The sequence below is a fragment of the Mustela erminea genome, chromosome 2, assembly GCF_009829155.1.
Source record: "Mustela erminea isolate mMusErm1 chromosome 2, mMusErm1.Pri, whole genome shotgun sequence".
Lineage (NCBI taxonomy): Eukaryota > Metazoa > Chordata > Mammalia > Carnivora > Mustelidae > Mustela > Mustela erminea.
The window spans coordinates 152,424,617-152,437,622 of record NC_045615.1 but is presented as its reverse complement, the minus strand read 5'-3'; the positions used below and the strand labels follow the sequence as shown (position 1 = coordinate 152,437,622).

At 39.8% G+C, this 13,006-nt stretch overlaps 1 protein-coding gene across 3 annotated transcripts in view; it reads right to left on the bottom strand.

Moving 5' to 3' along the window:
• Positions 1 to 12,332, bottom strand: part of STAP1 (signal transducing adaptor family member 1) — a 34,775-nt gene extending 22,443 nt beyond the window's left edge. For 2 of the 3 annotated variants that reach the window (XM_032334457.1, XM_032334459.1), the window contains exons 1-2: positions 12,126 to 12,332; positions 2,954 to 3,025 (exon numbers count right to left, since the gene is read on the bottom strand). In XM_032334457.1, coding sequence (XP_032190348.1) covers positions 2,954 to 3,025; positions 12,126 to 12,245 — 192 coding nt within the window. In that variant the 5' untranslated portion in view covers positions 12,246 to 12,332. The remainder of the gene's footprint in view (positions 1 to 2,953; positions 3,026 to 12,125) is intronic. The other variant, XM_032334458.1, reaches the window with a different exon arrangement.
• Between the last annotated feature and the right edge of the window lie 674 nt (positions 12,333 to 13,006).

Genomic DNA, 13,006 nt, shown 5'->3' with positions numbered 1-13,006 from the left:
CTTCTGATCTCCGTCTGTCAAATAAATAAATAAAAATCGTAAAAAAAAAAAAAAAAGAATTCGGGCTCAGGAGCAAGATCCAGATTTTACCCCTTTCATTCTCTGATCTTGCACAACTTCTGAATCCTGAAACTTGACTACTCTCATCTGTAAGTGGTGATTGAAACACTACCCACTCTAGAGTTGTTATGAGAATTAGATGAGATATTGCATATAGATACCACCTGAATGCAGGTGCCTGGGTGGCTCGGTTAAGCATCTGCCTTTGGATCAGGTCAAGATCCCAGGGTTCTGGAATCAAGTCCCATGTCAGGCTTCTCGCTCAGCGGGGAGTCTGCTTCTCTGCCCATCCCTTGGCTTGTGCATTCTCTCTCTCTCTCTCAAATAAGTAAACTTTTAAAAAACTAAAAAAATTATAAAACATCTGAATGCTTACTATGTGCCAACTATTTTCTTGTCCTTACGTTCACTACCTCATTTAATCCTTTTGGTAACCTCATGACACGGACTACCCTTCCCATCTTAATTTTAGAGATGTGAAAATACGCGTGCTGGACAAGACCTTTATTTGGTCCTCTAGGTTAACTTTTATCTACTCACCGCACAGTGCTATGCACCAGGACAGAGACTGATGTGGACAAAATCTGACTTCCTGTTGGGTGGGACCCTGGTTAACACTGGCAGATCAGAAGACCGAGGAGAATGAGCTATTTATGGTCCCATACAATTGCTTCGTCAGTCAAAGGTCATACTCCTCTCAACACACTCATTTTGCACACCTCTGTTCACTCTTCTCCCGCTTTTTAAAATGCATCTTGGGCACAAGAGTAGGGTGCCGTTACTAGCCTCAAAGTTCTGCTCTACCCTTTGTGGTTTTCCTACATCCTGTCCACAGCTTTGAATATAGCATCAACATTATACTTCCTTCAAAAACGTCCAGTTTGAGGGGCGCCTGCCGGGCTTAGTCAGTAGAGCGTGAACTCTTCATCTCGGGGATTCGAGCCCCACGTTTGCTGTAGAGATTACTTAAAAATACAATCTTAAAAAAAAAAAAATGCCCAATTTGAGATGTCATCTGTTCCTTACCACTTCCCTGTCTGGTAGACTGAGACAGAGAGAGGTTAGGTAACTGGCCTGAAAACCTACAATTAATGGCAGCAGAGCCATCATCAACACCCCGGCAGTCAGCTGAAGAGCCGGCTGCCGTCCCTAAGTGGTACCGCCTCCGCCCGGGAGTGAGAGAGCCGTAACTGCAGGCTCGTCGCCCACTCACGTGCGCTCCACAAGGTGGAGGGCAGGGGCTGTCACAGGCTTACCGACATCAGTAAGCAGTTGGAAGGCACAATGGCAGAATTAGTTTTATTAAAATTTATTACGGTATTTGGAAACACCTTTACACAAGTCTTGCCTATCCAGAATTCCGGAGAAAGATGATTATTTTATTTTAAGTTTGCTTTTCGGTTTTTTTGTGTGTGTGTGTGTGTGTTGTTTTGTTTTGTTTTTTAAATGACTTCTACTGGGCGCCTGGGTGGCTCAGTGGGTTAAGCTGCTGCCTTCGGCTCAGGTCATGATCTCAGGGTCCTGGGATCGAGTCCCACATCGGGCTCTCTGCTCAGCAGGGAGTCTGCTTCCTTCTCTCTCTCTCTCTGCCTGCCTCTCTGCCTACTTGTGATCTCTGTCAAATAAATAAATAAAATCTTGTAAAAAAAATGACTTCTACTGAGTGTATATAATGTTTTCTCCAGGTGGAAAACATCACAAAGGCTCTTTTTCTGTTCCTTTCAGTAACATCGAGACAGGTAATGATGATGTTTTAAGAATTGGGAACTACTGGGCACCTGGGTGGCTCAGTGGGTTAAGCCGATGCCTTTGGCTCAGGTCATGATCTCAGGGTCCTGGGATCGAGCCCCACATGGGGCTCTCTGCTCAGCAGGGAGCCTGCTTCCTCCTCTCTCTCTGCCTGCCTCTCTGCCTGTTTGTGATCTCTCTCTGTCAAATAAATAAATAAAATCTTAAAAAAAAAAAAAGGAAAAAGAATTGGGAACTACTACATCCATGGTCTAAAGTGTTTAAATAAGTGACTAGATCATAAAATCTTCTATGGGGCATAACATTCCAAGGTAGGCAAGAGTTTGGCATGGAAATGCTACATTTTATCTGTGGAAAAATGAAATACACTGTTTTCGATTTTTGTGGGAAAGTTGAAATATAAATCAATTATTTAAAATTACTACTCATAAATTAATCCTGGAATCTATTGTTATTCTCATGCTTAAGCTCTTAGAAGTCCTCCTCAGTGGGTTATGTTTTTGTCTCCCTAGGACAATTAAATTGTGACATATTTTTTTATGTTATAAGGCTTTGGGGATCATCTAGTTCCTTTCATATGGTAACTGTGTGCTACAGCAAGATAAAAAGCTGGGAAAATTAAGGCTATCCCTTGGCATAAACAAGTTGTAATCAGATATTTGGTTAAAATATTCATGTTTCAAGGCACCCCAGTGGCTCAGTCCTTAAATACCTGCCTTCAGCTCAGGTCATGATCTCAGGGTCTAGGGATTACAGCCATGCCGAATCTGCTTCTCCCTCTCTCTGCCCCTCTCCCTGCTTGTGCTCGCTCTCGCTCTCGCTCGCTCTCTCAAGTAAATAAATAAAATCTTTTAAAAAATAAAATAAAAATGTCACGTTTCAACCAAGTTTCTATTATTGGGATCAAAAAGAAAAAAATGCAAAGTTAAAGACATGAGTTTATACCTTTTTCCCAGGTTCCCTGGAAATTTCACCATAGGTCTTATACCTGATAGCCCCCACAGACATAATAAAAGTTCTTATTTGAATTGCTTTTACTAGAGTATCTTTACTTTCGGAAGATGGAAAACCCCAAATAAATAGAACTATACGCCAAGTCCATATTAGGAAAAATTGAATTAGCTGAATATGTTTTACTACTCACTGTTGGACTTTTTTTGTCAGAATAAAAGAAAAGTGTAGTTCCTCTCAGCTCTGTCCAGTAATGTTTATATTCCTGTGGGAAATAAATTATAAGCATTATTTCATTGGTATATTCAACTACTTTATTAATAGTTTTCTTTGTAACTTTCTTCTTTGCTGTTTGATATAAGGTTCTTCTTTATCTTGAGATAAATCACCTAATTTTATGGCTTAATATTACATTTAGCTCTTGATTAAATCCTTCACAAACTTATTTAAGCATAAGATGTGAGGTAAGGATGTAATTTGATGTGTGTTTAAATAGATCATTTTTCGGGATGCCTGGGTGGCTCAGTTGGTTAAGCAGCTGCCTTTGGCTCAGGTCATGATCCCAGCGTCCTAGGATCGAGTCCCACATCGGGCTCCTTGCTCAGCAGGGAGCCTGCTTCTCCCTCTGCCTCTGCCTGCCATTCTGTCTGCCTGTGCTCTCTCTCTCTCTCTGATAAATAAATAAATAAATCTAAAATAAATAAATAAATAAATAGATCATTTTTCAAAATGTTCCCCATTGATTTAAGACACTTGACATTTTATGTAGGTTTCAGTGGAGGTTTGTCTCTGTAAGAGGGGTCATTTAAGGGACCAGGATAGGACAAGCATTAAATATCTACATTCCAGGGCAGCTGAAAGGATTGAATGGGTTGATAAATCTAAAGCACTTAGAGTACATGGCTCATCGTTTGGGTTCAATAAATAGTATATGTTTATATAAATAAAGGCAATGTGAACAGTTCATAATCATAAAAATAATATAACATCATCAAATCCAAACTTTGAAGTCCGAATTTCATTTACATGGTGAACATTTCCTTATTTCTACATTCACATTATTATGGGTTCTATAGAAATACAAATTTTAAAAAAATACAACTTTTTAAGTTTAAAAAAATTTAGATGACCTAGTCTCATTTCACTCAAGTGAAACTTCATTTATATAAGGGGAATTTACATTTTATATGAAGACTGGCTGTATTACAAAAGAATGGCAAGGGGGGGCTTGAGAATAAAATCCTTCCACATCTAAAGACTAACCTTCATACCCAGCTCTTTCGAAAAGTATGTTTTTAAAAATTCCAGCTTCATAAACAGGATAACCATTCCTTCCTTTAGGGTTTAATAAGCTCAATTTTTATAACATGTGGATTATCTCAACTCATATTGAGAATTAATGTAGGGGAATTACATGAAATTTTTTTCTTGTGCTTATAAAATGTGAAGATACTTTTATATATTATGGTATTTTGTGTCTCTTTAATACTGAAATATTGTTTATCCTTTTTTTTTTTTTTAATTTTATTTATTTATTTGACACAGAGAGAGATCACAAGTAGGCAGAGAGAGAGAGGAGGAAGCAGGCTTCCTGCTGAGCAGAGAGCCCCATGCGGGACTCGATCCCAAGACTCTGAGATCATGACCTGAGCCGAAGGCTGAGGCTCAACCCACTGAGCCACCCAGGTGCCCCTGTTTATCCTTTTTTTGACCAGCAAAATGTTTGTCACCTCTTCGGAATTTATTTATGTCTTTTCTCAAATAATGGGAACTCTATAACCCATCTTGTTTTTATTTACCTTGGCTCCTTGGAAGCTCAAAATTAAATTCGTTTTTGAATTACAAGGACCATCTTTCTCATGTTCTTAGTAGAACTTCCCCCCCCCTTCTTCTTCGTTCCTGATAAAGTGCTATTTTAGTTATCCTTTACTGTGTGAAACCCCACCCTAAAATTGAGCAGATTAAAATAGCAAACTTTTTCTATTTCTCATCATCCGGTGTCTGGTGATGATTCTTTGGGTATACCTCCCTGTGGCTGCTCTAGGGTGGCCTCACTCACTTGCCTGGGGTCTTAGCTGGGAATGCAGAGCTGAGAGTGATACAAGAAGCAATATATTTGGTCTTTGTCCCCAGTTCCCAGCATAGAGATCCTAAAACTCAGAACTTCCTGAGTGATAGGAGTGCTTTTATTATTCATAATGAGTCCCTTTACAGAATACCTGAATTTATACAAATGAGATAACATCGATTGGGATGCCTGGAGAGCTTCAGGGTAGGTCAGGCCGCAGAACAACTGATTAATGGATTGGAACTTTCGGCCCCACCCCAGCCTCAAGGGGGAAAAAAGGTGGGTGGGCTGGGAGATTTCAGTTTCGTAAAAACTCTTGAACGCTGTGATTTGATGAGATTCCTAATTAGTGAAAGAGTTCACAGGGTAAGAGGGTAGTAGTGTGGCCCAATTTAATACCGATAGGAACAGGTGGGCTTCCCGACCTTGCTCTAAGGACTGGTCAACTGCCTGTTCTTTTGTATCCTTTACTTAATATTAAAGTAAAGTGTCTTCCTGAGAGCTATGGGCCATTCTAGTAAATTATCAAATCTTAGGAGGGAGTCATGGGAACTTTTTTTTCCTCAAGATTTATTTATTTAGGGGCGCCTGGGTGGCTCAGTGGGGTAAGCCTCTGCCTTCGGCTGGGGTCATGGTCTCAGGGTCCTGGGATCGAGCCCCAGGTCGGGCTCTCTGCTCAGCGGGGAGCCTGCTTCCTCCTCTCTCTCTGCCTGCCTCTCTGTGTACTTGTGCTCGCTCTCTCTCTCTGTCAAATAAATAAATAAAATCTTTAAAAATATATATTTATTTATTTTAGAGAGCGAGAGAGAGCATGCCAGCATGGGGAGAGGCTAAGGGAGAGGAAGAGACAGAATCCCAGACGGACTTCCTACTGACAATGGAGCCTGATGCAGGGGTTGATCTCACAACCCTGATATGATGGCCTGAGCCAAAATCAAGAGTCAGACATTTAACCGACCGAGTCACCCAGGCGCCCAAGCACTCTTGATTTACAGTGAGTTGGTGAGGATTATGGGAGGCCTGGAACTTAAAATTGGTGATGGAAGTGGAGGGCAGCCTTGTAGGACTGAGCCCTTAAATAAGCTATGGGGTCTGCACTAAGTCTGGATGGGTAGTGTCAGAATTAAGCTGAATTGTTGAACACCCATTTGGTGTCCAGAGAAAGAAGTGGTTGTTGGTGTTGGAAAACCCACCACTGAGAAAACTGGAGTCTCACTCCATAGGGTCCTGGCTCCAGTCAGGGAACCTAGGCTTGTTCACACACCGGCAGGAGGATTCCCAGGAACAAGAGAGGGCAAGCCCCAGTGGGTGAGTACTTTCTAATCTGTTTCTGTCACATTTACCCAAGTGTGACCCAGCCCAGATTTCAAGGGGTAGGTAGAAAAATAAATGCAATCTCTTTATGGAAGAGCAGAAAAGTCCCATTTCAAATGGGAAGGCATACAGGGAGGCCTGAAAAAATTGGTCGTATTACTGTAGCAATCTACCCCGGGGGCAGAGCTGGAACATGGCACAAGTTTCTTTGTTCAGGACCTGTGGTCTTTCCACTCCCTCCTACTTCCTAATTGACAGCTGGCTATAATGTAATGCCTCCTGCGTCAAGAACAAATTAACAAAGACTCATTCAAAGGGGCATAGGAGAGGCGCCTGGGTGGCTCAGTGGGTTGAGGCCTCTGCCTTCAGCTCAGGTTATGACTCCAGGGTCCTGGGATCAAGCCCTGCATCGGGTTCTCTGCTCAGCAGGGAGCCTGCTACCCCTTCCGTCTCTCTGCCTACTTGTGATCTCTCTCTGTCAAATAAATAAATAAAAATCTTAAAAAAAAAAAAAAAAAGATGTTTGGCTTGAGAAGTTGCTAATATCTCTATGCTAATATCTAATATCTATGCTAATATCTAATATCTATGCTAATATCTAATATGCTAGTATCTCTACGATCAGGCAGATGTTCTGTAAAAACCATGAGAGCATCTAGTCACTGTGTTGAAAAATACTTGAATTTTCTCAGGTTTGACTTTTGATGAGTAGGAAAACAATTCAAATTTGAGGACAGGAGCTTCTTTTTTAAAATTGTATCTTCTCTCAAGGCATTCACATTCTGCTCTAGTGGTAAACCTCTGCAACATGAGCAGCCGGCCAAAGCTACACTGTATTTTGGGACTAGGATGTGGGTGATGGAGACTGGGAAGGTATCAGAATGCAGGCATTGTAGCTGGAGAACTTAACAACAGGTTGTATCGTTTTACTGGAGTGTGACATCTCAAATCAGATCTAAACTGGAGATTCTATGATTCTTGGAGGAAAAGAAAAGCAGTTGAAACCCCTCAAGTCAAAGTGTACCACTCTGTTCATCTTCTTAATTAGCCTCATGAGTATTAACCTACTATAGATAGAAAAACTAAAATCACTCACAGCCAACGTTTATTGAGTTTTTTCTGTATGTACAGACAGACATCCATCTGTGCTTCTAAGAAAAATTACAGAGGTGTTCAGTCATGAGAGAATGATATGAACTGAGTAGAAATAATCAGGGAAAAATAAGAGTTTTACTGATTGAGGCGCCTGGCTGGCTCAGTCGGTTAAGTGTCTGACTCTTGGTTTTGGCTCAGATCGTGACCTCAGCGTCTTGGGATGGAGCCCTGTGTAGGACTCCGTGCTTAGCACAGAGTCTGCTTGTACCTCTCTCACCTCCTCTGCTCATTTCCCAGCTCTAAATAAAATCTTAAAAAAAAAAAAAAAGAGTTTTACTGGTAAACAAACACCCAGATTCATGGAAAGGATTAAAGAGGGTTTATTAAGTACAGGAAGAAGCAAGAACAAAGGCACTGAGTTGATAGTCAAGGCAGCCTGGAGGAAAAGAAAGATTACAAACAGCTGTAGGTCCTGTGGACTCCAACCACAGCTACAAACAGATCAAACTTGTATTCAGAATGCTGAGATCATAGTCCTGATTTAGTTTCTGATAAGCTCTTATCAGTATAATCTGAGTCATCTATAAATATCAATCTCAATAATCAATACCTTCGGTATGTATCTATACATATCATAGATATGTAAATATTTTAAAAATTAATTTTGAATAACAATTTTGAATGAAATACATTGAACACATTCTTATATTCAGGCTGATAAGATATAGTATACGCACTGTTTTTTTTTTTTCTAAAGATTTTATTTATTTATTTGACAGACAGAGATCACAGGTAGGCAGAGAGGCAGCCAGAGAGAGAGAGGGGAAGCAGGCTCCCTGCTGAGCAGAGAACCCAATGCGGGACTCGATCCCAGGACCAAGAGATCATGACCTGAGCAGAAAACAGAGGCTTTAACCCACTGAGCCACCCAGGTGCCCCCACACTGTTTTTAATTTAAGCATATCACAGACTGAATAAACGATGAGCTATTGCCCAAGCTTTCTCTTATTTTCAAGCAGTTCCAGAAAAATGAGAACTTTCCCCATTTGCAAGAACTGTGTTTACGTTGGAGTCCTGCCGTGGCACTTAATACCTCTTATTATCAAATAAATCTTCCTGATCAATCCAAAATTCTAGGGTGGCTTAAGTAAGTCTTCCCACATTCTCTTTTCCATGAAATTATCTATTTTTAATGGGTTCTTGACCTGGAATCCAAGGACTTTCTGAAATTGCATTTAAAATGGTATTTGTTGGCACCTTTTCCTAGGGGCAAAGTTCCTTAAATTTTTTTTTTTAAGATTTATTTATTTATTTGACAGGCAGAAATCACAAGTAGGCAGAGAGGCAGGCAGAGATAGCGGGGGAAGCAGACTCCCCGATGAGCAGAGAGCCCGATGTGGGACTCGATCCCAGGACCCTGGGATCATGACCAGAGCCGAAGGCAGAGGCTTTAACTCACTGAGCCACTCAGGTGCCCCTCCTTAAATTCTTTTTTTTTTTTTTTTAAAGATTTTACTTATTTATTTGGCAGACAGAGATCACAAGAAGGCAGACAGGCTGGCAGAGAGAGAGAGAGGAGGAAGCAGGCTCCCTGCTGAGCAGAGAGCCCGATGCGGGACTCGATCCCAGGACCCTGAGATCATGACCTGAGCAGAAGGCAGCGGCTTAACCCACTGAGCCACCCAGGAGCCCCCCTCCTTAAAATTCTTAAAAGTGCCCCTGTCACCAAACAGCTAAAAAACACCTCTAAATGTGTGATCTCCTTAAAGACTAGGTTACTCCTCGGTTATATTTTCTCTAGTTAAATGTTTTGAATTCCTTCAGCAAAGACCCCAGCTGAATGCTCTGCAGAGCTCCCCAACTTCTTTGAACCCATTTTCTTTGAAGATAACCTTTTATTACCCCTGACTCACCCTCACTTTCAAAGCTTCCCTGGCACTTTACTTCTGCTTGCCCACTGTTTTCCTTAGCTTTTTCTCTCAGCTTTTGTTTTCTAGTACTCTAGTCCTGTGGCTCTCCTTTGAGCCATATTAACAGTTGACCCTTGAACAACGCAGGGAAGATTAGGGATGCTGACCCTCCTGCACAGTTGAAAATTGTGTACCACTTGTGACTCCACAAAAATTTAACTTCAAATGCCCACTGTTGGCCAGAGACCTTGCCAGTAACATAAATAGTCATTTAACACATACTTTATATGTTATATGTATTATATACTTTGTCCTTATAATAAAGTAAGCTAGAGAAAAGAAAATGTTGGGCGCCAGGGTGGCTCAGTGGGTTAAACCTCTGCCTTTGACTCAGGTCATGATCTCAGGGTCCTGGGATCGAGTCCTACATGGGGCTCTCTGCTCAGCAGGGAACCTGCTTCCTCCTCTGGGTGCCTGGGTGGCTCAGAAGGTTAAGCCTCTGCCTTTGGCTCGGGTCATGATCTCAGGGTCTTGGGATCGAGCCGCACATCGGGCTCTCTGCTCAGGGGAGCCTGCTTCTCCCTCTCTCTGCCTACTTGTGATTTCTGTCAAATAAATAAATAAAATCTTTTTTTAAAAATCTAAGTGTAAGTGGATTGGACCTGTGCAGTTCAAACCCATGCTGTTTAAGGGTCAACTGTGCTTACAGACTTAAAACTGATATTAGTATGTTATGTTAAGAAAAATTTGACAATGAAATGGGAGGAGAATGAATCTAATCTTTCGTGTAAACCAGGTATTTTATACATCTCTTTAATCCTTGAAACCACCCTGTAAGTCGACATTATTGTTGTCCTCTTGGTCTCTTCTCCTTGACACACAAGTAAAAGATACGCTGCTATGAATTCAAGTGGAAACACAACCCAATTTCATCAGAAATATTTATACCTATACTTTAGTCTTTCCATTTCAAAGCATACTAAGAACAGGCAGAGTAGCAATGAGGTCATGGAGTCATCCCTCCTAACCATGAACTAAGCCTCTGGAAGGTAAGGTCTTTATGTTGTTTATGTTCTCTAGAAATCAGTATGATGCTTGGTGCATAGGAGACATACAATAAACGCTGCCTGAATGAATCAATTAATTGAGCACCTGTTGTGCCCCAAACATATTACCTTGTGTGGCAAGTTGTATTTTTCCCATTTTATAGTTTGAGAAAATTGAATTTCAAGGAGATAGAATAACTTGTACAAGATCACAAGCTGTTTAAGTGGCAAAACCATTAGGTAAAGACATATTTTACTGACTCTAAAATCCTTTTTCTATTAACCATACCAGTGGAATGCCTTCTTTAAATATTTTTAAAAACCCTTTAGAACAGTTATTATAAATACTTTGATAGATATTTAATGAATAACCAAATTTAAATTACAAATTAGAAGTTTTGCTTTCCCAATTCCAGTTTCCTGGCAAAGTGTAACAATGTGGCTAACCTGTTGTAACAAGATAGAATTCACTTTGAAAGCATAAAGAAGGGAAAAATATTCTAACGTAGCTGCCAAATTTACTAATACATGTTTAACACCCATAACAGAATGTAAACTACCATGTCTTTGCAAAAAACCCCGAATGTGCTATTATAGATATTTTCACACATACAATTTTTCTGTTAATAACTCTTCAGAAAATATATCGTATTACCATTATATTTCTTATGACATTCCTTGAAACACTTAATTTTTTCTACTTTGTTGCTATTAAAATTTCATAAAATTTGACCTAACTTAATTATTTTGCTTTTTGTTAGTAACAAGGACTTTCATGTTTATTTCTTTCATTAATTTCAAATCTCCATAATTAGTATTATAAAAACTAATTTTAACTAATTATAAGTTTTTATTTTTACATTTTAAAAATATGAAATGCTTTCTGCATTTTCTTAGAGTAAATGTATTTATGTTGCTTAGTTTACATGTTACCCATACTGTACCTACATATTAGCTTTTCAAGTCACTATGTTAATGTTTTTAGAATATAGAACTATGCAAAATGCTAATAGTATCGGCTAATCATTTTCATAATTTTTTTACAAAAGTTAACTATTAAAAATAATGTTATCATTATTTGTAAACTTCAAATAACTGAGAGTAGAAGCACACAGCTTAGCTTCAGACATAATATGTTATCTTAATGGTACACATCATTGTGGAAGTATACTAGAAAGTTGCAGAAAAAATACAGGAAACAGGGGTGCCTGGGTGGCTCACTGGGTTGGGGCCTCTGCCTTCGGCTCGGGTCATGATCCCAGGGTCTTGGGATCGAGCCCCGCATGGGGCTCTCTGCGAAGCGGAGAGCCTGCTTCCCTTTCTCTTTTTGCCTGCCTCTCTGCCTACTTGTGTCTCTGTCTGTCAAATAAATAAATAAAATATTTAAAAAAAATACAGGAAACATTTTAACTTCTAAGCTGAAACCTGTAATATTTAAATAAATTCTTTGGAAATGTGGCTTTTATTGAATTTTTTTTACATTAGTAACAACACTAGAACGTTATATTACATATAACACAAATATATATGCATGTATGTGTTCAAGCCATACATTGTCTTTAAATTATGCAAAATTGACATCATATTTCTTAGCTCAAGGAAGAAGGTTTAATCGCAACAGAAACAAGAAGGACCTTGTCACATCATATCAAATCACCATGAAATAACTTATTTTTTAAGATTTTATTTATTTATTTGACAGAGAGAGATCACAGTAGGAGAGAGGAAGGGAAGAGATCAGAGAGAGAGAGGAAGGGAAGCAGGCCCCCCGCTGAGCAGAGAGCCCGAGGCGGGACTCGATCCCAGGACCCTGAGATCATGACCTGAGCCGAAGGCAGCGGCTTAACCCACTGAGCCACCCAGGCGCCCCATGAAATAACTTTTATATTAAGACAGAAACTGCTAGTTTAACGTTATCATCTATGGACTTACCTGGTATTCTGACCTCTTGACTAACAAAAACCCTTCAAAATACAAAGGTAGAGCAGTAATCTTTAACCTTTCTTGGAAGATCCTGCGAGGGGCTGGTTTCGGGGGGTTCTTAGCCATCATACCCTCTCAGTATGTCGTTTGATTTCAGCTCTATCCAGTCTCAAAATGAGATCTCCTGTGTGAGAGGAAAAAGCAACTGTTCAAAGAGGAAGTCCCAACTCGATATTTAACCACCAACAGTACACACACACACACACACACACACATACACACACACACACACGCACACACTTTTTTTTTTCCTTTACTTTTCATAAGGCGAGAAAGAACAGGCATAGACCAACTTTGAAAGGCCAACTTCTGGTAAACTTAGAATAGGATTACAGTAGCAAAATAAACAGAAGATTAATGTCACCAGGGGATGAAAAGAACCAATGCGGTCATTATGGACTTTGGAGGAGTCATCAAGGTCACACTGTTTTCTTCCACCTTTTTTGTTTATTGCTTTCCATTTTCATCCCCCGAAGACAAGAATTGAGTTAACTCCACTTGATTAAAAATCACTTAACAGGATAATTTTATTACTACTTTTTGTGTTGTTAATCTTTTAGGACTGAGCTTGTTTACATTTTTTTTTTTTAAATGTAGTTCCTTATCCTATGCCCATTTTCATGGTCCTCTAAATACAAACCACAGGCATGGGAACATGGGATTTTTTATATTTTGTCAGTTAGGATTTTGAGTTTGTGGGGCAAAATGTGTTTGGCAGAGAAAACTATAATATGTCACCCTTTAATTTTCTTCTTTTATGCTTTCTGAGTTGTGGGTCACTGATGCTATGATGCACAGATGGGGTCTGTACAATTATCTCGTGTGATTTA